This window comes from Podarcis cretensis, assembly GCF_951804945.1.
Source record: "Podarcis cretensis genome assembly, chromosome: 1".
In the NCBI taxonomy this organism is placed as follows: Eukaryota; Metazoa; Chordata; class Lepidosauria; order Squamata; family Lacertidae; genus Podarcis; species Podarcis cretensis.
The window spans coordinates 52334229-52360047 of NC_137170.1; the positions used below are offsets into that span (position 1 = coordinate 52334229).

The 25819-nt window shown below is 44.9% G+C and overlaps 1 protein-coding gene across 12 annotated transcripts in view; it reads right to left on the reverse strand.

Moving 5' to 3' along the window:
- Window positions 1–14612: 14612 nt before the first annotated feature.
- Window positions 14613–25819, reverse strand: part of DGKZ (diacylglycerol kinase zeta) — a 138673-nt gene continuing 127466 nt past the window's right edge. For all 12 annotated transcript variants that reach the window (XM_079950828.1, XM_079950831.1, XM_079950829.1 and 9 more), the window contains 4 exons: window positions 23996–24116; window positions 22961–22997; window positions 22204–22303; window positions 14613–17915 (listed from right to left, as the gene is read on the reverse strand). In XM_079950828.1, the coding sequence (XP_079806954.1) occupies window positions 17799–17915; window positions 22204–22303; window positions 22961–22997; window positions 23996–24116 (375 nt within the window). In that variant the 3' untranslated portion in view covers window positions 14613–17798. The remainder of the gene's footprint in view (window positions 17916–22203; window positions 22304–22960; window positions 22998–23995; window positions 24117–25819) is intronic.

The window sequence follows — 25819 nt, forward strand, 5'->3', positions numbered from 1 at the left end:
AGAGCCGTCTTTCTCATTGGTCTTAGTGGTTTGTTGCGCCAGGGTGCCGGCCTCTCAGGGGCACCCTAGCAAGTGGGGGAGCTGCGCAGCTTTGCCAGCAGCCTCCCCTTTCCCTGCACGCCCATCTGCGCCCCACCAACTATATGGTGGGCAGGCGTGCAGCTTTCTTCCCAAGCCTCTGCAGAAGGAGAGCGATCCCCACAGAGGCTTAGGCTCTGCATCTGCTAAAGACGGCCCTGCTCTTGGTCGTTGTCCTCCTCCTGCTTCCCGGTGAAAGGCGGCGCACAGCCTTCCCGGGCTGCCTTCTCGGGCACCCTGATGCCAGTGAGCACGTCCGTCAGCATGTTTTCCTGTTTCATCACCGCCGCCACGCTGGGAGAGGCAGAGGACATTTTCCACACCCCCTCCCTTGCTTTGGAGTTGCCAGGGGTGGCGCCGCCGGAGGGATCTTTGCACCACGGCACCGGGTATGCTTAAGATAGCCCTGTTTATGCTTCTAATGCTTTGTATACTGGCCTTGTAGCTACCAGTAAAAAGGTTAGCATCCCTTTAAACGGTATTGTTTGTTTTGTCAAAAATAGTAATGTCAGAGTGGGTTTTGTTCATCTGAACTACTCCTGAGCATTATTTACAGTGGAAAGGTGGGGCATAAATACTGATAGACAGATAATGCTTTCCTTCACTTCCGTTCTCTGCCATACAAGAGACCTGGGATTTCAGATCAGTCCCAGAGATGGATGCAGAGAAAGGCAGGCATTTATATTTCAGAAGCATCTTGGCGTTGCTTCTTTGTCCCAGTATAATCTGGTGCAGCCTGTGGTTACAGTCTAACCTAGTTAAGAGTTTCATGAATTTTCATCTTAAGGCTTTCCAGAGGGGTAGCCATCTTGGTCTCTTGCAGTAAGTAAGTAAATAATCAAAGAGTCTTGTGGCACCTTAAACTCTAACCAAGTTATTATGGCATTCGCTTTTGTAGACGCATGCCCCGCAGTACTGTTTTTCCTAGAAAAAGAGGTACTGGAACTCAACTTGAACACCTCCCTCATTCTCTTAGAATAGCAATGGTGCCCACCTGAGAGTTCTGGTTGAAAAAAAGCCCTGCCCCTAAGTCCATGAAAGCGTGTGCCACCATGCAATAAATTTGTTAACCTTTAGACAGCACCATGTTGCAAGATGAGATTTTGTCCATGACTCTACCAGCAGTGTTTCCCCTCCACACCTCTCGCTTCTTTCCCTCTGAGGGATAGTCCTGTGAAACTCAGAAGCTGGCTCGCTGATTTGTGATTATTTGGGTCTAACAGAGTTATTGTGTCACTGTTGTCACTTGAGGGCTGCATTCTCCCAGAGCCTCCGCCCCACCTCCCCTGAGTATCTCACAACTGTAAAATCTTAGGAAATGACCCGTTCACTTTTCTCCAGTCCAGAGAGGAATGCTGAGTCTGGCTCTCCTGCTGAGCTGCCAGTAGACTGTGGGAGCTCATGTCATACCTAAGGAATTGGTTTGTGGTGAGGTATGAGACCGTTTTTCCACCACCCCCTCTGGGAGGTTGTGCAGAGGGGGCTAAAGCTGTCAAGGAGTTTATGAGCTGCTTCAACACAATGGTTTCTTGCCAAGCCATCCCTACTCTTAATGAACATATTGCTGGCTGGTCCCCAACTTCAGCTCAAGGATTATCTCATGTGTGTGTGCTAAAATGCATGCATGTTTCCCCTGAAAAGTCTCCTGTATGCAGAGCCGCAATAGGCAGTTCCAATGAGTACCTTACTTCTGTGTGGCTTCTTTTTCAGTTTGCACTTCAATATATGGAGGATCAACAAATTTTCTTCTCATATGTTTCAGGACTCAGAGACCGGTGCCTGATTTGAGACACCACAGCAAACTTTGTTTTGCGGAAACTGAGCTTCCAAGCATATAAGCAAACCATGGTTTATGCTGCTTGTCTGCAGGCCCTTAGTATGGGGTGGTGCTGGTAATGCCACAGAAGCACTTTCAGGGTCTAGGCCCGCGCTGTAAACTCTTGAAAAGATGACTGTTGCCAAGCAGTCCTTTATCCTTCTTGATCCCTCAACCTGCATCTGATGCCTGAAGCTGCCAACATCAGAGGTAACCAATGAGAGTTAAGTTTTGCAGTGTTACTTTAGATTAGCGTAGTTCCATTCTGGTAGTGTTTATATCAATTTTGATCTACATATTCACTCTTTCTTTCCCTATACTGCATATACTCCTTTTGTGTAAACTACTGTATTGGATTTCTGGGTTATGCTGGTTGCTGGACAGTAAAGGGCTGGTCATTTTCCCACAGTTGCTTAGACCATCTGAACCACATTATCAGTAGTTTAGTGTCTGGGGAGGCAGGCCAAAGTTGCCAAACTCTACTCCCAAGGAGACCACCCACAGGCAGTGGGATTCCCACATCCCTTGCTGTAGGGGACACATCAGCAGAGAGTAATTGGACAGAACCCCCTTTACTACTGGACTACAGGGTTCATGCTGCAGTGGAGGACCCATAGAATCATAGAGTTGGAAGAGACCACAAGGGCCATCGAGTCCAACCCCCTGCCAAATGCAACCCCCTCTTGTTGCATTTGGTACCCTGGATTTACCCTTGTAACTCTGATGAGAAGGTATGGGAAGGCATTTTTGAAGAGGTGGTGCTAGCCTGAGAAAGCACTTGGGATGTATCATCAAGCCAGTTGACCGATCTCCTTGCCTGGACGCCATGTGTCCTGCTCCTGGATTGGTCTGGAGGTGGGTGCTTCTTAGTGTTTGCCCACCACTGAGGCAGACATAAATTGCCAGTGACATTTGTAGCAGCTTTGCATGTGGATTTTGTCTTGGGTGGGAGCAGGTGCTTGGTGGGGTGGAGCTTCCTCTTTGCCATGATCTGACCACTGAGGCATTGCTGGAGGACACTGTTTGACCACCGGTATTCATAAGACATCACTCATTATCTGCTATCCTGTCTGTTATATAGAGACCCAGGAGATTACTTTCTGAAACCTTTGTTCACGCAAGCAAAATAGTTCAATTTCTTTTGGATGGCAGTAATAGTTTCGTAACACAGAGAGTGGCTCTCTATGCATTGGCTAGGGAAAAAAATCAGGAAAAAGGAGTTAGAAAAAATTGCTAAATTGTTGTGGTGATTCAGGTTTAATCAGAACTCAAGCTGGATTTGAGTTTGTTGGTGTCCCTGCTACCTTCTCTCCATTTCCACCATGGATGTTGGCTTAAATTATTGATGTATGTTCTGTATTATTTTATTGATACTATTGCTACAAGTTTATCCTGGCCTTTGGCTAGAACAATAAACTTATGAACTGAACTACGAAGTACTGCCATTCATAAAATATTGTATTTCACAGCCTGGTTTTTAAGTCTTTTCTACTTCACCTAGAAGAGCATAATGTGTACTAATTCAAATGGGAGCACTTGGGACTTCCGGTCGGCGCCAGCGTTTAATGGCGGTCCGAGCCTCGAGCTCCGAGGCAGGACTGCTTCGCTAGTTCGGGTCTTACCCGCTACGGCAAGCGGGGGACCCCTAAAATCACAGGCGCGGAGCCTGTGAACAAAGGAGATTCGGTGGGCACCTTTTGCGCCCCCCGGCACTGTGAAGGAGCCTTTTTAAAGGCTTCTGAGCGGCATCGGGGTAAGCGCGGTGCTGAGAGTCGTTACCCAGCTAGCGGAGTGAAGCCGCGTCGCCATGAACGGAGAGCGCCGATTCCTTCCTGCAATTGGAATTTGACCACAGCACCCGTGAGTAAGACTGAAAAATTAACGGGACATTAAATAAGAAATTTGGCTGAAAACGGGAAAGGCATAAATTAAGGAAGTCTGCCTTCCCGGAGCTGCATGAGAGACAAAGCAATGAAAACCAAGCTGCATTTGAAGGGAACTTTTCTATTTTTTCTAAGCTGTCAAACTGACATCGGACTTAAACTTTCCCCCCGATAGGCAGGAGAAGGGGGGAAGGGATTGGGACATTGTTAACCTGCTGGAAAATTACTGGAAAATTAAGACCTTCCATTGCCAACCCCCCCCCAGGTCGGGCTGCCCAAATAAGACACCGGGATGTGAACTGTCAAACTCTGCAAAGTGGGGGTTTGTTTGTAACAAAGTTACTGGACCTTAGATTTACCCTGTTGCATTTTGGCTACATAGAAGATAGAGACGTTACGGTTTGGATATTGGAAATTACTGGCTACTGTTATACTTCCTTGCATCTTTGTTTTTCTTTCTCCTTGCCACTTGGATACAATTGAATGCTCCCTCTAGAGGGTCTTAAGTGAAATTGTTGCATTTGGAAAAGTAACAGTGGGATTTTCCACTTGGAAATCAACTCTGTGAAAACGACCTTGAGGATATGAGTGCCCCTACAGAAGAGATAGTAACAAGGCAGAAAGCAAAACAATCCCACAAGAAAAGGGGCTCTATATCAGGAACTGTACCAGCTGCACAGGAAAAAACACCAGCTTCTATGGATCCTATGACTCAGGCACTACTTAAAATAAATCAATCCCTGGAAGCACTGACAAAGCTATCGACAGAGAACTCTAAAAAATTAACAGAGTTGACAACAAGACTGGATGTGAATACAGCTAGCGTAAAATCTAACACAGATTCTATAAATAGATTAATCCAGGAGAGTTCAGAAACACGAAAGATTGCAGAAAGTGCAAAAACTATAGCTGAAGAGACAAGGGAAAAGTTTGGGCCTATTATTAAAAAAGTGAATGAGCATGATGCAGCCCTCTCCTTATTGGAACTTCAGCGGAAAGAGAAGAATTTAAAATTTAGATTGGTTCCTGAAGGGGAAGGGGACAACCTTGTGCAATTCCTTACAGAGAACATTGTAGCTTTTTGGCAAGAGGAATGGGATGAAGATGATGAATTTGAGATAACAACAGCCTTTCGACTGGGCAGAAGGCAGGATAAAAAACCAAGGGATTGTCTAATTACATTGAGATCAAAAGAAGAAATAGATAAAATATTGAACTTGCATTATCAAAAGGCACTGGTGATTCAAAACTGTCAAATACAGATTTTTAAGGACATTCCCAAATATATTTTAGAGGTGAGAACCTATTATAAAAGCCTAGCAGATCTGCTGAAGAAAAACACCATACCATTCAGATGGGAGTTTCCACAAGGACTGTCCTTTAACTTTAAAGGAAGAAAGATCAAAATAAAAACAATTCAGGACAAAGAACAATTTCTGGAGAGATACCTGGAGGATTTGCAGAAAGGAACTGTAGAGGAGAAAGAACCACCTGATATAGCAAATCTATCATTTGGACTTTTACCACCACCATCGGAGGAAGAACAGAAGCTTGGAGCAGTTGGAGGAACAGCTACTTAAATACAAAATGTCTCTGCAACTTCTTAGTTGGAATTGTAATGGCTTGAACCTTCCTCGGAAAAGACGACAAGTTTTTCACATTTTGAAGAGAGAACAATTAGATATAATATGTTTGCAAGAAACCCATATTGCCAGGATACATAGGAAATTACTGATTAATAAGAGACTTGGTCAAGAATTTATCTCATCAGACAAAGTGAAGAAAAGAGGTGTGGTGATCTATGCAAAGGAAAAATTGGCTCCAAAATTGATATTTAAAGATGAACAAGGAAGATACCTGGCAATTGAAATACAAATTCAAGGAGAAAAGATTTTGATTGTTGGAGTATATGCCCCAAATGAGGGGAAGGCCGAATTCTTTAGGAAGTTGCATGAGACATTAGTTGACTTTTTAGACTATAAAATCTTAATGATGGGAGATATGAATGGAGTCGTCTCAACAAACATGGATAAAGCACAGAGACAAGTGATTTCAAAAGAAGGGAGACTACCAAAGATCTTTTTTGAAATGACTGAAACAATGGACTTGATTGATATTTGGAGAACAAGGAATCCTCTAGAGAGAGAGGGAACTTTCTTCTCTGAGGCAAAAATGACATGGACAAGAATAGACCAAATTTGGATTTCTAGCAGTCTGGCGTCAAGAACAAAAAAAGTAGAAATATGTCCAAAAACGTGCTCCGACCATAATGCGGTGAAGATGGAGATGAAACTAACAACAACTGGATCCTTTAGATGGAGAATGAATGACACCCTATTTAAGGATGAAGAGATCCACAAGAAGGCCCTTAAAACATTAAAAGATTACTTTGAGATCAACAGGAAAACAGATGTGGAAAAAAGAATAATTTGGGACGCAAGCAAAGCCGTGATGCGAGGTTTCCTAATTCAACAGAATTCTATAAAGAGGAAGCAACAAAATGAGAAGAAGGAAAATTTTTTAGAAAAAATAAAAGAAGGAGAGAAGAAGCTGAGGTCCAAACCAAAGTCCCATGAGATTTTGAGAGAAATAAAGTTTTATCAGATGCAGTACATGGAGCTCATGAACCAACAAATAGAATGGAAGATAAAGCAAATGAGACAAAGAACTTTTGAATCAGCGGATAAATGTGGGAAACTTCTGTCATGGCAACTGAAAAAAAGGCAGAAAATGAACACTGTAACAAGTCTAGAAATGGATGGAAAAATTATCCACAAACCCAATGAGATAAACAATTGTTTTCAAAGTTTTTTTAAGAAATTGTATGCACAAGGGCCAATCAACGAACAAGAAATAGAAGAATTCATCAGAAAATACGGTCTACCAAAAATTCCAGAACAAAGTAAAAGGATCTTAAATGAGGAAATAACAGATCAAGAAATAGAGGGTGCCATCCAAAATATGAAATTGGGAAAATCACCAGGACCAGACGGCCTGACGGCCAAATACTACAAAATGCTGAAAGAATGGCTGATACAACCATTGAAGGAAGTTTGCAATGAAATTTTGAAGGGGAAAAAGGCACCTGAATCGTGGAAAGAGGCTTTCATCTCACTTATACCGAAAACAGAGACTGAGAAGAACCAGGTCAAAAACTACCGCCCTATATCTTTACTCAATGTGGATTACAAAATTTTTGCAGACATTTTGGCAAAAAGATTGAAAAGAGTGTTGATAGAAGAGATTCATAAGGACCAAACAGGCTTTCTCCCAGGTAGACATATGTCAGACAATGTGAGGAACATTATAGACATTTTGGAGTTGCTAGATGTTGACATTAACAGGAAAGCAGTTCTGATTTTTGTGGACGCGGAGAAAGCCTTTGACAATATCTGTTGGACTTTTATGAAAAAGAATCTCCAAGGGATGGGGGTAGGCCAAGGTTTTGAAAACGGTATAGGTGCAATATATTCCCAACAAAAGGCCAAGTTAATTGTAAACAATGTGGTAACAGAAGAAATACCCATAGAAAAAGGTACACGGCAGGGATGCCCAATATCCCCTTTGCTTTTTATATCAGTCCTGGAGGTTTTGTTAAACATGATTAGAAAGGACCAGTTGGTTAAAGGAGTTCAGGTCGGAGTTAGACATTACAAATTAAGAGCATTTGCAGATGACCTAGTATTGACCTTGCAACAGCCAGACACTAGTACTAAAAGAGTATTAGAACTAATTGAAATATTTGGTCGAGTAGCAGGTTTTAAATTGAATAAACAAAAAACGAAAGTGTTGGAAAAAAATTTAACAATGGAAGAGAGTTTTCAGAATGAAACAGGCTTGGAAATAACAAAAACGGTAAAATACCTGGGGGTAAATTTAACATCCAAGAATGTGAACTTATTTAAGGATAATTATGAAAAATGTTGGTCAGAAGTTAAAAAGGATCTGGAAATATGGTCAAGGTTGAAACTTTCCTTGTTAGGCCGAATTGCCACTATTAAGATGAATGTATTGCCTAGAATGCTGTTTTTATTCCAGACGTTGCAGATTGTGGACAAGATGGACTGTTTCAAGAAGTGGCAGAAAGACATATCAAAATTTGTCTGGCAGGGCAAAAAGCCCAGAATTAAATTTAAGATTTTAACTGATGCAAAGGATAGAGGGGGGTTTGCCCTGCCGGACTTAAGACTTTATTATGAATCAGCAGCTTTCTGCTGGTTGAAACACTGGCTACTTCTTGAGAACACTGACATTTTGGATCTGGAAGGGTACGACAATAGTTTTGGTTGGCATGCATACTTATGGTACGACAAGGTAAAGGTGTATAAAAGCTTTAAAAACCATATTGTAAGGAAAGCATTGTATAACGTTTGGATTAGATACAAAGATTTGTTGGAAAGTAAAACCCCTAGGTGGGTGTCACCAATGGAAGCTAGGGAAGTAAAAAAGCTTAATATGGATTCTAAATGGCCAAAATATCATGAGATTTTAGAATACGATGGCGAAAGGGTGAAACTTCAGAGTTATGAGAAACTAAAGCCTAAGGTTCGAGATTGGTTGCATTACCATCAGATAAATGAGACGTTTAAACAGGACAGGAAAATAGGATTTCAGAAAGAGAAGTCAAAACTAGAAACAGAATTGTTGGAACCCAATACTAAGAACTTATCAAAAATGTATAACTTGCTGTTAAAATGGAATACACAGGATGAAACGGTGAAATCAGCTATGATTAAATGGGCACAAGATATCGGTCATGATATTATGTTTGCTGACTGGGAACAGTTATGGACCACCGGTATTAAATTTACTGCATGTAATGCCTTAAAAGAAAATATTATGAAAATGATCTACCAGTGGTACATGACCCCAGTCAAGCTTGCAAAAATTTATCATTTGCCTAATAATAAGTGTTGGAAATGTAATGAGACTGAAGGCACTTTCTACCACCTTTGGTGGACCTGCCCAAAGGTTAAAGCTTTCTGGGAAATGATCTATAATGAAATTAAGAAGGTCCTTAAGTGGACTTTTCCTAAGAAACCAGAGGCTTTCCTCTTGGGCATGGTGGGCCAAGTGGTGTCAAGGAAGGATAGGATTTTCTTTATGTATGCCACTACAGCAGCAAGAATTCTACTGGCAAAGTATTGGAAGACGCAAGAACTACCCACTCTGGAAGAATGGCAAACAAAGGTGATTGACTTTATGGGACTGGCCGAGATGACGGGCAGAATCCGGGACCAGGGGAAAGAGACAGTGGAAGAGGACTGGAAGAAATTCAAAATATATCTTAAAAATAATTGTAAAATTGAGGAATGTTAAGATGTCAGGGGGTAAGAAGTAAAGAATTGCAGCAGTAAACAAAAAAACTTAAGAAATTTTTATGAAAGGGAATTAAGATAATGGACCTAAGGGTTGCTAAAGAATTATTAAACAAGGATGCAGGGATGGGGAGGTATGGGGAAGTCAAAGAAAGAAGGGTATGAACTGATGAGCTTGAAGTTATACTGTTCTATATTGTTTTTATTATTTGTTTGGAAAATTAATAAAAATTATTATAAAAAAAAAAAAACAAATGGGAGCACTTGAACCCCCACGTTACTCATCTAATTCCAGTGACTGGTCTCAGTCCGGTTGTTGTAAAAAAAAGGTAAAGGGACCCCTGAACATTAGGTCCAGTCGTGACCAACTCTGGGGTTGCGGCACTCATCTCGCTTTATTGGCTGAGGGAGCCAGCATTTGTCCGCAGACAGCTTCCAGGTCATGTGGCCAGCATGACTAAACCGCTTCTGGTGAACCAGAGCAGCACACGGAAACACCGTTTACCTTCCTACCGTAGCGGTACCTATTTATCTACTTGCACTTTGACGTGCTTTTGAACTGCTAGGTTGGCAGGAGCGGGGACCAAGCAACGGGAGCTCACCCCGTTGCGGGGATTCGAACCGCCGATCTTCTGATCGGCAAGTCCTAGGCTCTGTGGTTTAACCCACAGCGCCACCCACGTCCCTTTGTCCGGTTGTTGTAGGGATAGCCAAAATGATCTCATCCAGATGTTTTGGACTCCAAGCTGCCATCAGCAAAGGCCAGCATAGTCAATGGTCATGGATGATAGGAGCTGTTTTCCAACAACTACTGGAGGGCCCCTGGTTCCCCAGTCCTGAGCCTCAGACACTTAATGTGCATAACAAGCGGTGGCTTTGAATGGTGGCATATCTCCCCATGCACATCCAAAGATGCAAATTGTGGAACTGGGCTGGTGTTAAAAGTCTTGTTATGCCGCACTGGCAAGCAACAAAACTGCTGAAGCTGCGTGGCAAAGTATGGAATACTGGCTCAGTTGCCTGAGCAACAAGAATAAATTTCTCGCTCCAGCAGATCAGAGAAACAAGAATTGCAAATGGGCATGGAAAAAGTGGTAGTCCCCTGCCTCTGGCATGAATGTTTTTTTGTGCTGCTTGAAATGGCAACCCTTACAGTGCAAACCAAATCTTGGGAGATGAAGAAAAAAGCATAGCAGTAGTAGTATTTGGCAAGTTCAGTGGGACCCTAATGAGCATACAGTAAGGCTGATGCGGGGCATGAATTCATTCTTAAGCACACCTGCACCATGCAGAGAAGTCTGTTTCTCCTTTGCTGAATGGGGATAAATAGCTTCATATGGTTCTTTAGTGTTGAGTATACATGAAGCAAAACTAAGCACTCAATGAATTTTCTCTCTCTTGCTAGTGCTGTTGATCTCTGCAAATTTTGAGGAACTCTACTGATCAATTTAGGAAAGCTAAAATGTATTTTTTGAAGAGAGCTATTATGGTTAGGAGAAAATGACATCCTCTTAATGAAATAGCAACATTGAAAGTGGTAAGTGGTCCGGGGCTTGGAAGAGCTGTCTGCAGACAGCCTGAAAGTGGAGATGACCGCCACACCCTCGGCCTGAAAGTGGAGATGACCGCCACACCCCATAGTCAAACTCAGCTGGACTTAATTGTCCAGGGGTCCTTTACCTTTTGCTGCATAACTGAAAAGGCATTCATGGATGGGTGGATGCAATCTTTGAACATGAAAGTTTCTGAAAGAAAAGTGGAGCTGCAGAGAAGTAGCCATGGAGGTCCAGGCTGTTGTTTTCTTGGAGAACACAAACCCATGTCCAGGTTTCTTCAAAAGTGGAGTAGGATCACAGTGGTAGAAGGGTGGGGAAAGATCAGCCAAGATCACACTGCCCGTTTGCTTCAAGAGCAAACTGCCTGTTTGTCAAAATGTGAATATCTTAGTGGAAGTGTGACAGTGTGCTCAGGGTGTAAAAAGCCTTGGCTTGGTCTTTTGTATTCTGGATGGGAAGAAAAACATAGGTCTGAACACTAGCTCTCTTGTGCATGCTGTCATTCATTTATGGCAAGTTTTCCTGGTTAATTAAGGTGCTGGCAGGATATACATCCAGGCTAGGCTCTGCTGCACACAGATGTACTTGGCACATGAAAGCATGGCCTTGTACTTTTGATTTGCTTGGCTTTGTCTGTTGCCTCCCTCCCCCCCCCCCACTCCCCTCTGCTTGTCTACAAATTGCAGGAGTCTTCCTCGCACAATTGCACAGTTTCCTAAAGGCCATGGGAAGCCATATGAATGCAATGCCACTTTTGAAGACTGATACCCTTCTCAGTAGCATGTGATAGCTGTAATCCTACGAGAACAGAATTCTAGCTAGAATTGTACCCAAGCTATTAGAAAGTGTTTAGTGGTTCTAACCTGGGACTTGCTAAGAAGAAACATGGTGAAATCAAAAGATATGGAGTTTTAGGCACTAAAATATGTAGACCTACCCCCCCTCAATGGCATAGCTTACAACTGTGGACTCGTAATCTGGTGAACCGGGTTCGCTTTCCTGCTCCTCCACATGCAGCTGCTGGGTGACCTTGGGCTAGTCACACTTCTCTGAAGTCTTTCAGCCTCACTCACCTCACAGTGTTTGTTGTGGGGGAGGAAGGGAAAGGAGATTGTTAGCCACTTTGAGACTCCTTAGGTTAGTGATAAAGCAGGATATCAAATCCAAACTCTTCTTCTTCAACTGAGCTCTTGGAACTGCGTGGGCAGGTATGTTGTCCACAACTACACACATAGTCCTACTGCTACCTTTTGCATGGAATGGCATCATCTGAAGCACTTAAGTGGAAAACACCCAAGGGATTCTAGTTGTTGTTGTCGTTTAGTCGTGTCCGACTCTTTGTAACCCCATGGACCAGAGCACGCCAGGCACTCCTGTCTTCCACTGCCTCCCGCAGTTTGGTCAAACTCATGCTGGTAGCTTCAAGAACACTATCCAACCATCTTGTCCTCTGTCGTCCCCTTCTCCTTGTGCCCTCCATCTTTCCTAACATCAGGGTCTTTTCCAGGCAGTCTTCTCTTCTCATGAGGTGGCCAAAGTATTGGAGCCTCAGCTTCACGACCTGTCCTTCCAGTGAGCACTCAGGGCTAATTTCCTTAAGAATGGATGCGTTTGATCTTCTTGCAGTCCATGGGACTCTCAAGAGTCTCCTCCAGCACCATAATTCAAAAGCATCTAGTACACACAGGCAATTTCAAAGGGATTCTAGTACACACAGGCAATTTCAAAGGTTAGAGTGAAGAACTAAATTGGACATCTTCTGGCTCTCCAAAGGAGAAAAGGTAACTGCTACATTACAATAAATGTCTTTTCCCCATGATTAGGTTGCAGAAGCTTCTTAAAGTCCTGCATTTTAAGGTATGTTCAAATGCCATGTATTACTTACAAAATATGCAGTCTGGTAGGTTCCCCAGAATTTTACTGAATGCACAGCACTACTACAGAGCAGCCATCCTTGCTATGGAGCATTTGGATGTATTCAAGGGAGATCCAAAATCTCCCCCCAAAATATTGAGAATTATGGAGAGGGAAACTGTTAAAAAGGAGGCGGAAATGAGATATTCCCCCCAAATATGAGTCAGCAAGCTAAGCTGGGAGCAGAATTACAATCAGACCTCAGTCTTAAGTTTGAAACCGCATATCCTTTTAGGAGATATGACCAGGCAATTTATGGGCAGGGTAGTGAATGCCAACGAGTTCTTTTGAGGAGCTCCAAAATAAACATTGATTAAAAATTCCAAGCTATATTATGAAAATCTACTGCAAATGAAAAAGGAAAGTCTGATTCATGTGTGCAAGCTAACTCGCAGGAGCCTGCTACCCCCCTGCCAGAATAAAATTGATGATGCAGCCTTCTGGGAGTCCCTGCCCTATACTTCAGGCGCAAAGCTGATCACCTCAGTTAAGCAGGGAATTCTCCACTATTCTTCATGCCAGATTGCAGCTGCAATCTAAAACTACATTTACATGGAAGTAAACCCTGCTAGAAATAAGTGTGAACTAAAGAGGAGGGGAAGATGCATGTGTGAAAGGGTGTGTATTTTTGGATGTAGTGTTGCTTGCAGCTGGAAAGGCTCTTCATTCCTGGACAAAACATCTTTCTTCTAATCCTGTTCAATATTCATACCTTCTTGAGAGGTTCTTTTTCTGATGGTGAGGTCTGCTTTTATTTCACAAGGAAACCCTTCCCTCTCAAATGAAGTAGGTTGTTTGTCTACTGAGTGCATACCACAATAAATTGTAATGTTTAAAAAGTTTCCCCAAGACTGTTTTTTTGCAACAACATGTTAAGATGACAACTGTTCCAGAAAGCTGCATGAGGTTTATATGATGCAATATGACAACAGCTTCCCAAGTGTGCATTTCAATGCACAGTAACGTGTTAAGAAACTGCTACCTGCAATGGCATAGACAGTGGGACAGAAACAAAAATGTACAGTGGTACCTCAGGTTAAGTACTTAATTCGTTTCGGAGGTCCATTCTTAACCTGAAACTGTTCTTAACCTGAAGCACCACTTTAGCTAAAGGGGCTTCCTGCTGCTGCTGCGCCGCCGGAGGCCAATTTCTGTTCTTATCCTGAAGCAAAGCTCTTAACCTGAAGCACTATTTCTGGGTTAGCGGAGTCTGTAACCTGAAGTGTATGTAACCTGAAGCATATGTAACCCGAGGTACCACTGTACACGGGCACTGTGATGTCACATTGTCCACAACTGTCATTCTCACAACACACAGGTGGAAGCTGCATGTCACAGTAAGCTATCAGCCATGGTTTATGGTGCAAAAGCAAATCGTGCCCACTTTGCTCCTCCCTGGCAGTGCACGGAAGAAACAAACCATGATGCTTGGGGTTAGCATTGCATCTGACTGAACCAGGAACCACAGTTTGCTTTTTGCTCAGACAAACCACAACAGTTAAGAACAAACTTTGGCTTATCATTGTGGTTTTTTTCTGGAGCAAAAGAAACCGCAATTCCTGGTTCTGACATAACCATACGTCAGGAATAATGGTTTGTTTCTTCCACATGCCAGCAGTGAGGAACAAAGCAGGCCTGTGGGGGTAAGCCATAGTTTACAACTTACTGTGATATTTGAACATGGCCCATGGGTTGGAATACATGGCAGAAAAAGATTTGAGAACCTGCCAGCAGTTCCACATCCTAAGCTTACAATGCCTACAACAGGTACAGAGAGACGAGGAAACTAAAGGAAGCTGGGCAGTCTGATCTGCTGTTTCCACTTCCCCAAAGTGGCTGGGAAAACCCAGCCAGATGGGCGTGGTATAAATGATAAAATTATTATTACTAATACTAAGGCTCAGAAGCCATTCCAAACAGTGTGTACATCAATGTAAGTGGGGAGCCCCTGTTCACAAAAGGGACATAACACCGGGTTTTCTTGGGGCACAGAAGACCTTGTCTATTATAAACCCCACCCACCGCAGGCAGAAAGAGGGAGAGGAAGTAAAATGTCCATCCTTATATTTTAATGGCAAAACCCAACAAAACATTTAAACTGTCAGAGAAAAGCCAACGGAAGCACACGCTTCCAATACAGTTACAAAAATAATAATAATACAGTCCATCAAAAGTGTCCTAATAGTCTGAATCTAGGAGACAGGAAGTAGGTATTGCACAGGGGAGGAAAAAAAGAAGATCCACCCTCAAACACATTCCTCCCCCTTGGAAGTAAAACAAGCCAAGATTTGAATTGCACAGCAACTCGGCTTAGGACACGCACGCGTGCACAAACACACATACAGAGGAAACGGGGGGAACAGTGTGCTTTGGAACTACCTGTACAAAGTTTAAGAATACATATAAAAGGAGAGAAGGAGGAACGGCAGGCTTGTGGGATATGAATGCTTCCAGGGGGCTCTCCTGTACATCCAGCTATAGAAGACCACTTTTCACAATTTAAGACGACCAAAGCATGAGCCCTGACGTAGCTCGGAAGGGGGAGGGCCCTGTGTGACTTTCTGGGGTGTCAGAAACTTCTCTTCCACCTCACCTGCAAGATCCATTACTGGCTCGGCCAAAAGACGTGGCTGATCCAGGCAGGAAGCTTGGCTGCGCCCTGGCACTAATTGCCAGAAGTGCCTTAGGTGTTTTGCCATAGCTCTGGAGAGGAAGGCAGGGAAATATAGTGTGTGCCACAGATATAAGAGTATCTGAATGGATGTCTGGTTTAGGCCAAGTCCACGGTTCACCTGGGAACTGGGCCCAGAGTGCTGTGTTTGGGTGTGGCCACATCTGCATGGGAAGAAGAACACCGCTAGGTGGGAATGTGGATTCAAACAAACACATGGGCATGTTCTAAGTCTCAGGAGCTGTTGAGGATTGTCAATGCTTCTAATCATAGATAGGAGCATTAGGTACAGAAAGGAAAGTCAGTCTTGGAGGAGGATAGGTTTCCAGGCAGATGCAAGTTATTTCCTAACAGAGGATAGCTGGAGAGACATAGCAAGCTCCTAATCTTCCTGATTCTTCCGAAACGTAACAGGCCTTTGCAGTTCTTTCCCCCAAATTCAAACCCCTTGCATCTATAGTAAACAAAGATTACGTGTGTGCAGACTTCCTTTACCCACCAGCTTGTCCATGACTCCTATGCCGTCTAAGATGCACCAATGCAAAAAAGAGAAGGGGAGGAACACTGAGCAAATGCTTCTTTTGCAAACCCCTATTGCTCAGTGCTCTTCTGCTTTCCAATCTTGTCATTATCCCATAGAAAACCATCAGAACACAGCTTGCAGCCTCACTGAGGCTAAGTGTTCTTGCTGCAAACTAGAGATTTAAACTTACATAAAACAAATTTCATCCACTGCCAGCCTGCTTTTCCTTAGACTAAGCAGAGCTCTCAGCTCCCTAAACTTCTGACAGGACTGCCTGTTTATAGGATTGCAAACTGCCCTACTAAAAGTCAGCTGGGCATCTCTGATGTTTTTGCTCCCGCTCTTGGCTACCTGCTCAATGTATTTCAAGGATGACAAATTAGCTTTATTGCAGCTAGAGACATGCAACTGGTTAAATGCAAGTGATCCAGAAGACTCTGGAGAAACCACAGGGCTGGAAGCAAGACTCCCAGTATCCATTGCCAGAGCATGTTGAGGAATGAGTCCCTTCAACATTAGGTGACTGCCTTTTTGTGCATATAGATAGATATGCTGGAGAGACCTGGATAAATAAATTTCTTGGCATAAAAACCCCCAGATCAGCTTGCAATAGTGCTGAAGATTCCTGAATACCATAAAGGGTATGGATACCAAATTACAATAATTCAGGGCAAGCCTTGGCAGTGGGACTGCAGGGGAAGTTGAAGGTGTGCATGTGTATGCCTAGGCTGGATCAAGGAATAAATTGTGATGACTATTCTTGTTCAGAAAAGGAACTGGGGAGGTGGACAGTTCCATCCCTTACCACTAGCGACTGGTCCCTCGACAAATGGATAGTGCGCTATTACCACTGGCTGATGCACTTGCTTCTCTATCCTGCAATGTATGATACAGTTACGGCTATCACCCTATACTGAAAAGGGAACCCTATAGCAAAAGCCCTTAGTTCCTACTGGTGATAAGAGCTGATGGCCTATTCAGGGTGGGCTTTGAGCGCCCCTCTCAGCAAACCTTAACACGCTTCGCACACATTCACAACAATTTGCTGTCTCCTCGATCACGGAGTGTGAAAGGAAGAGAGAAAGCAGCATGTAAGAATGGAGGCAAAAAAATCCCCCCAACCAAACAAAAAAGTAGGAAAGATTGGAAGGAGGCACTTTCTTTTTCTTTTTCTTCAAAATTTCTAGTGCAGCAGACTCAAAAGTCAGTTTGGAGCAGCTTGCTCTTACTTGCAGAGAGGGATGAATGCATGCATGTGGTGTGGTCCTCCCTGGACATACCAGGCACTTTCATCCTGTTACATAGGCACCCCTTACAGGTGGGACATACAGTACGGGGCCAAAGGGCAAGGGGGGTGGGGAAAGGGCAGATTGGGAGGATATGTTGTGCTGAGGCTGCAAGACTGGCCCATGACTATTTTTGTGAGTAGTCTGGCTGCTTGCCACTGTGGCTGCCACCCAAGGTTCACACCAGCAACAGAACCCAGTGATGTGTGGATGGCAGAGGCAGGGGTGCAATACACCGCCAGCATTTCCATCCCTACGTCTCAAGAACTGTGGCAGCAACTTTCCAGTAACAGGATATTATCACCAGGGCAATGGGCACAGCTCTTGGTCACACTACTGAGAAAGGCAGGACCCGTTGTTGGAGAAAGTGTGGGGACTCTAAAACAGAAGGGACTCTGCCCCTTGGAGACCTCGCGTGCCAGGTGGCAGGGACCCCCAAGAGGGCCTCCGACAGTGGTTGGAAGACACCAAGGTCTTCCTTCCCAGTGCTTCGAGGGAGCAGCAGGGCCCTCTGTAGGAGCTGGAGGCAGACAGGAAGGAAGCATTAGGCAGCAGAGCCCATCCATGGAATGTGGTGGTGGGGAACGTGGAGTCAGCGCTGCTCAACACCCACTACACAAATAACAGTGCCATGGCCAAGCCCAAACAAAGCCCCCAATCCTCTCCATGCTGGATATTCAAGGAAAGGCTGGCCAGGCTCCTGTGCCACTCTACTCCTGTTCCCCAAGGCAGGCATAAGGCATGCTCTGAGCATTACACGGCTGTCTCCTGGTCCTCCCGCTGGATCATCTGGTAGTGCTGACGGTTTTCGAGGTAGGCAGCCAGGTCAGGGTCATTTGCCTTCTCAGCTCTGTGCTTGGGCGTGTCTCCCTGCAAGAGGGAAAACAAAAGGCAAAAACAAGTTATTTATTTTAATTTACTTATCTACTGCATTTGTGCCCTGCCTTTCCTCCAAGGGGCTCAAGTTGGCATCCTCTCTGCCACCCCACCCCCACCCCATTCTATCCTCACAACTGCCCTGGGAAGGAGAAGCAGTGATTGGTCCAGGGACCTCCAGTGAGCTTCACGATGGAATGGAGTGGGGACCTGAAGTCTGACAACCCAAAATCCTAGTGGAACAATACACCACATGACCAGTGGGCCTTCATCTCCTCTTCAGAGTAACCTGTGCAGCAGCAAATCTGCTGTGAGCCATTAAACTGAGTATTACCCAATCGCAAGATTTAGAGGCAAGCTTGAATTCCCGCCATTGTTTATATAGGTGTTTAGGAATTTGTTTATTTACCCCATGTGAGCAACTTGCACCATCAATGAAATATTAAACACTAAGATCAACCATAGAATTGCAGATTCAAATGAAAGAAAAATATTTAAGAGCTCTTAAGGTATTTGCCAGGGGCCAAAATGGCCTCAAAGTGGGTGCCAGGCAAGCTTTCCTAGGGTGAGCATCTCTCAGCCAGGGCATCACCACCAAAAGGGTCCTCTCCTTAGTAACCACCCACAAACATTGCATTTGGGGAGACCCTGCTTTTACTTTTAGGCTTCGTATCATCCCCATAGGCGCACATCTGGCTTTTGGGGGGTATTGCATGTGTGGGTCTTCGTTCAGTCCCCCTCCCCTGCCATGAACACACTAGGAAAGACTAAGAGAAGTATCCAAGGACAGTGGAATGTGATATTCTGGGGTGGGAGAGGATGTGGAGAGAGAGAAGAAATCCCATCCTTTCTCCCCTTTGAAGCCCCTTTTTACAATTTCTGCTGTCCTCAGAACAACACGGAAGGCAATCTTACTCGGCTACAAGTGATCGCCAAAGAAGAAGACTGCCAAAGACTGCTTTAAAATACATAGGTAATGATAAAGCTGGCGGGACGCAGGTGGCGCTGTGGGTTAAAGCCTCAGCGCCTACAGCTTGCCGATCGAAAGGTCGGCGGTTCGAATCCCTGCGGCGGGGTGCGCTCCCGCTGCTCGGTCCCAGCGCCTGCCAACCTAGCAGTTCGAAAGCACCTCCGGGTGCAAGTAGATAAATAGGGACCGCTTACCAGCGGGAAGGTAAACGGCGTTTCCGTGTGCGGCTCTGGCTCTGGCTCTGGCTCTGGCCAGAGCAGCGATGTCACGCTGGCCACGTGACCCGGAAGTGTCTCCGGACAGCGCTGGCCCCTGGCCTCTTAAGTGAGATGGGCGCACAACCCCAGAGTCTGTCAAGACTGGCCCGTACGGGCAGGGGTACCTTTACCTTTACCTTTAATGATAAAGCTCAGAAAAGTTATATTCTACTGAGCTTTAAAACTACCCAAAGACGCCACACCAGATAGCCAAATTCTACTATAAACAACACAATCACGGCTGAGCAGCATTTGGCGACTGCTTAAAGCCCTGGCGACATTATGTGTAATTTTCTGCACATGGGGTGGGGTAGGGAAGAGTCTGTGGGAAGAGACTTCCCACGAGTTAAGAGAAGCAAGCGAGGGCCTCTGGTATGGGCCTCTGGAGGGACATACGGCTTAGCCTGGAATATCTATGTGCAAATGCTAGCATGAGCAGAAAAAGACTCCGAGCCCTTAGAAAAACGTTTGTGGCTGAGATCTATTAAGTCGAGTGTTGCCTCAAGGAGGAGCAGGAGGAGGAGGGGCGAGACTGGAAACCAAAGGAGCATGTTGGGAAGGAATGCTTAGGGATCTCTGGGAGATTAACAGCTGACAGCTAGATAAGTCCTCAAGGACCTGTTTGCATGCTCCTGCCACCCCCCCTTCCCCCAAACACAGTTGCTGGGAAAATAAAATAAAGGCCTGCGTTTGAATATCCTCACTACCAATTGCACTGACAGGAAAAACGGTGATTGCCTTGCACAGTTGTACAATGAAACCTTGCCATAGGCAGCTTATTTTCCTGGCCTGCAGAAGCCAGGATAATCCAAGCAAAAAGAGTGGGGGTGGGCTGGGGTGAGGTGTGTGTCTGGGGAGTGCCCTGAAATACCATCTCCTCCACCTCCCACCCCCACCAGCAGCCTTACTAGAGCTCCTGGTCCCTGCGGAGGCTCACGTTTCACGAACTTATTGCAGCCATCTGGACTGCGTCCACTAATGAACTCCTACACTCCATAAAAAGCAAATCTGTTAACAGCTTTCAGCCATGTCTCCCCCTCCCTCCCCCCCTCTCCCATTCCACAAGCCTCTGCCCCCCCTTCCCCTCATTAACTACCCCCACCCTCCACCAGCGCGGAGCAAACTCTGCTGCTGAGAAAGGCCAAGGAAACCTGGCTCTCTGCCGTCTCCATTGAAAGTGGGAGTGGACAGGCCTTCTACGCTGGGCCCTCACATCCCAGTGGGGAGAAGGCAGCAAGGAAGGCAGGGACCCAGAGACAGTCACTGGCCATATTTCACAGGGGTGCACAATGGTTTAGATACAGAGGTTCTCTCTCTCTCTCTCTCTCTCTCTCTCTCTCTCTCTCTCTCTCTCCCCCCCACACACACACACAGATGTTTTTCTCTTGCAACAAGGAAAACAAGCAGAGAGCTTCTCTACTTGACCATGCAGCATTTAAGCTTGCAGTTTCCTCTATCTGCTTGAGAAGCAGCATGGGCTCCCAGCATATGCCATATGAAAGTAGGTAGGCATGTTGAAACTTATGGCACGATGGTAGCCAGCCTGCGTTGTACCCATGGCAAATGCAGGAAGCCATATTAAGAGAGGGTCACCAACCCAGACGTGTGTTCTGTCTCAGAAATGCAAACCCTGCTGGCTGGAGGGCCAGAGCCCATTTCTATGAGCAGGGGAAAAGGGGCATTCTTACTTCACACAGTGAAAAAGCCCTACAAGGCCAGTCTCAAAATTTCATCTTCCTCTCTCACCTTGGTCCTCTTTTTTCCCATTTCCATGGCTGCTCAAGTTCTGCTTCCAGCTAAAGTCACTTTTGCTTGGGTTGCATCCTGATTCCTGAGCCATTGGTGAAAGGTTAGGGGAGCAAGCGAGTTGCCAAGAATTGGCTATAAAACAACTTCACGCAGTTGGCAAAGGGTTTTTATTGCTTGTCTGAAACGCTCCAATGCTTTTATAGCTCCATTAGCATCAACTTCGGTCAGGTGAACTCACAAGCCCCAGGAGCTTTTGGCTTCATGGCATGAAGCATCCCCACTGGCTGGGCTTATTGTTCAGCTTCGGGTCACAATAACCGGCTGGCAGAAAGGCATCTCAACTGGCCAGAGAATACATGTTTGCTTCTAGTCTGCCGCTGCCCAGCCCCTGGGAGCACTGGGACCAAGGGACAGTCTCAATTCCTTCTCCATCAAGAAAGAATTCTGGCACAGAGACGAAAGTGCATCTTGTGCATTGTACTCTAAGGTGCCCAGACTCTCTGACATCAAGCGGTACTCCACTCGCGTATGGGGGGCAGAAGTTTACCCTACTGCTGTGGAGCTGCTCATTTGTATGCCTTTCCTGCTATGGTATCTCTCCCATGCAGGAGCCTTAATAGTCTACAGCTGGGAGAGAGGGAGAAGTCTACAGTGAGACTGTCCTTGCAGTGACCTCAGGGAGTAGAAAGAGGGGAAATGAGACATTCTGGCCCCTCATTTCGAGATAGAAAAAACAACACTGGCAGCAGAAGAGATAAATTTAACTCTTTACAAAGCTGTTGAGTTAAATGCTCCAGCCCAAGCCCAGATCTACTGTACCTTCCGATTCAAATGCACATTATGTCTTTTCTTCCTTGGCTCAAAAGGTAAGCATCCTAGCTTTGTATTCTCCATTCTCTTCTCGGCCAGAAAAATCTCAGGGTCAGTTTACATGTTTTGCAGAATCTATCAGTGAAGGTCCCTCCACCCCACTGCTCTGCCCCAAAGTAAATCTACACTGCAGGACTTCACGTTGCAAATGATAGAAGTACTGTGTGCATTTGCTTATTTACATTTCCCCCTCCAGAAAAGAATATCTCCCTATACATAGAAAACTAGCATATCAGGGAGTCAACTAACCTCTGCTATTTTCCTTGGGACGCTATTGCTCTATGTCTAAGAAGTGTTTGCTTTGTTGTTGCTGCTGTTGCATATAATGGCCTGAAGCAATACATATCCATGGGAGACTTCACCTGCCAAGCACAGAGGCTGCTCCCTAAGGTTTTGCTCTAGCCATTCCCAGCAAGCTCCTAGCTCAAGCTCTTACCTGCAGATCAGTTTTCATCAGTGAAGCTCCAGCCTCCACAATGTAATGGCAGATGGTACGCTGGCGGAGGGCTGCAGCCTGGTGCAAAACGGTCTCACCGCTGGAAGGAGAAGAGAATACAATGGGGGATCAGCATCAACAACAACCATGCTTAACCTACCTGCTCCAAAGAGCCAAGGGCTCCAGAAGAGGGCCTGGATGGAGCCAGTTCATTGCATTAATCTCTGCCTGGGCTTAGTGAGACCAAGAGGTGGGCAGAGTGCCATGCAAGGAGGTGGGGATGTTGGCTTCACCAGGCCCAGCCATTTGCTCTCAGAGGGCTGGGGTGTCAGGGAGAGACATCCTGGCCACCCCTCAGCCCTTCTCCGATCTTGATGTGAGCAATCATTCAGCCCGGACACTGAGGTCTATCTCTGAGGGCCTTCTGGCGGCTCCTTCCCTGAGAGAAGTGAGGTTACAGGGAACCAGGCAGAGGGCCTTCTCGGTAGTGGCGCCCGCCTTGTGGAACGCCCTCCCACCAGATGTCAAGGAAATAAACAACTGTCTGACTTTTAGAAGACATTTGAAGGCAGCCTTGTTTAGGGAAGTTTTTAATGTTTGATATTTTATTGCTATGATGATGATGGGAGCTGCCCAGAGTGGCTGGGGAAACCCAGCCAGATGGGTGGGGTATGTAAAAACAGCCAGCCTTCTGCCTCCTTCAGCAGCAGGCACTTATTGCTAGTAACAGAACACTAAAAACCAAAACAGAGCTTACTTTTCTTCTTCTGCAACATCCAGGATCTCTACAGGAGCTGGGGAGGAAGAGACAAAAGCAAAGCAATGAAGCCAGCCTGCCTGACATGAGCCACGCCACTCCTTATTCATTCCGCTGCAGATGGGAGAGCAGAGCCGACTCTCCCACTACGGCCTGGCAGAGCCTCTATGTAGGAGTTGGGGCTGCACATTTTTTTCATGGACATCAAAAGCCTTTGTGAAAATCAGCCCCACAGCAGTTTTCCTATGTGAACAAACATTTTAATCTCCTTCAGCCATAAATTATATAGCACTCCAAATGAGCAGTGTTTACAGAACTTTTTTGCATTCACTCCACCACAGCCCTTAAAAGATGCCATTATTTGCGGTCTAAATGTGAGAGAGGGCTTTTAAATCTTGATTTTGGAAGATTTGGGGGTAGAGGGAGAGGGAAGCCAGCAAGGTGACCTGGGGTAGGATCCCAGGCTACCTATGGCATATGAGAGGGACTGCTGCTGCTGGTGGTGATGATAGCTAGAGTGAAAACCAGGCAGGTAAGCAGGCCAGATGTGAATCAGAGACATGCGTTTGTGTTGGTGTGTATGCAGATGCAGTATTTTTCATCCCAGTGGAAGGACTCCTTCCTTTCTAATGAATGGCTACTGAGGTTCTTCTAAGTGCAAACCCATTTTGGAAGAAAATACCTCCCTATTTTCAAAACCTCCCCCCCCCCCATTTTTGCACACAGCCACTCTCAATTCCTTGGTGGAGTCAAAACTGTAGTACAACGTTCTTGGTGCAACCCAGTGTACCACTTACTATAGTGACAATTAAGGAGAGCATCGTTGATCCCATTTTACAGATGGGAAGCTGAGGCTGAAGTAATAGTGACTTTGCATAAGGTCATACAGTGCACTCAGAGTTAAAGATGAGAACCTATGTGAAAATTCACAACCTTTAATTCCTGGACTGCACCGATATTTGATTCTAACACTCACAGCCATCCTATGAAACTAACACAACAAAACAACCCAGTGCCTTTTCTGGTCTGGCTTACCATTTTCAATTATGTATTTGACAATCTCCTTGCTCCCTGATTTGACGGCATGATGTAGAACAGTTTGGCCTGTCTGATCGCGCATCATCAAATCCCTGCCAGCCTTGTGCAGTTCTTTGAACTGCGGGAAGAAAGAACAACTTGAGATGAGCTAGACTCTTGTGAGGCAGGTTTTAAATCGAGGTGACTTTCACAAAAGGTTAAAACCAACCCAGCAAAGATCAAGAGCAATTCATTTTTTTTTAAAAAAAGTTAACAGCTGAAGACCACTCAGAAAGGCTGTTGTGTTAGAAGCATTAAAAAAGGCTTTTCCAAACAGGTATATGTTAACCCTCCTTTTAAAAGGTAGTAGTAAGTAGTGAGCATAACCAGTGCTACGATGGCCTACCCTTGTCACCAATATAAAACTCTTCTCATACTATGGGCATATGGAGAAAGCTGGGATAGCTCAGTTGGTAGAACATGAGACTCTTAATCTCAGGGTCGAGGGTTCGAGCCCCACACTGGGTTACAGATTCCTGGCCTGAATTGCAGGGCGTCGGAGTAGATTACCCTTTTTGGTCCCTTCCAACTCTACAATTCTGTGATTCTATTAAAAGGATCTCTTTGTAAAACAAGGTAAACACAGACTCACATAGGTGCATAATTATGCACAGTAGTAAGTTTAGAAGGAAGAGAAAAATGTAATTTTTATTTTTAAAAAACCAGCACATGGTGAGAAATCACTCACTTTTCTTTGGTTACTTGCTCCTATAAAATGTACCTTATGGGGTTAAAACAGACACATCACCATTGAAAAGTCACTAATAAAGGAATCCCATGGTTGACTCTGTCTATTGCCAGAGTCACTTTCAAGGCCATTGAATTTAAAAAAAAAAATACTTCCAAACTCTGAATCTGACGTGAATGAAACAGAACATAGCAAGAGCCCTACTGGATGAAACCAAAAAGACTGTCTAGCCTAGCATCCCATTCCCACTGGCCAACCTGAAGCTTACATGCAGGACAGAAATGCAATTGCCTTCTCCTGCTGTTATTCCTCAGCAACCAGCACACTGCATCTGATTCTGGAGATAGTATGCAGCAGTCATGCCTAGTAGACACTGATAGCTTTATTCCCCATTAATTTGTCTAATTCACTTTCAGCCATCCATGTCGGTGGTCATCACCACATCTTGTGGTAGTGAGAAGCACTGCAGAGCATCACACTTCAGGGTGAAATTTCTCTCTATGCAAAACATTGTCCTGGTTTGCACATAATGCTAAACGGTGGTTTATTAGACCATGGCTTATCATTACATGTGAACCCATCCCACTAACTGTGGTTTGTTTGTTATGGTTAAAGGTCGCTCATTAACCATGGTTTGTAGTTGGTTTAGAAATCTTTGTTAACATTAACTATAGCTTCATATTATTATGAACCCGGACCTCCTACTTCACTATAGTTGAGGAGCCATCACTGCGGCAAAGTTAGAGCCATGAGTGAAGAGCGGCAAAGTATTCAAGCAGCTCTCAAGGCTCCACTTCTCTTACTGATGCTGTTAACTATTCTTTGATGAAATAAACCAAGCTTCAAGTGATAAGTCTGCCAGAAACCCCAGCTGTAAGTATGGCTTCTTATTTATTAGATTTATTGCCCACTCCTCAACACGACGTCTCATAAAAGATTACACAAATACAAAATACAAATTGAAAACAGATTAAAAAAAACAAGCAAACCATGGTTTAGTGTTATGTGCAAACCAGGCAATGGTGTTAAATAATCCAGAATTCTATCAGAATAGGTACCAGGAGTACAATCTGATATATGTTTCCTAGCGGGGG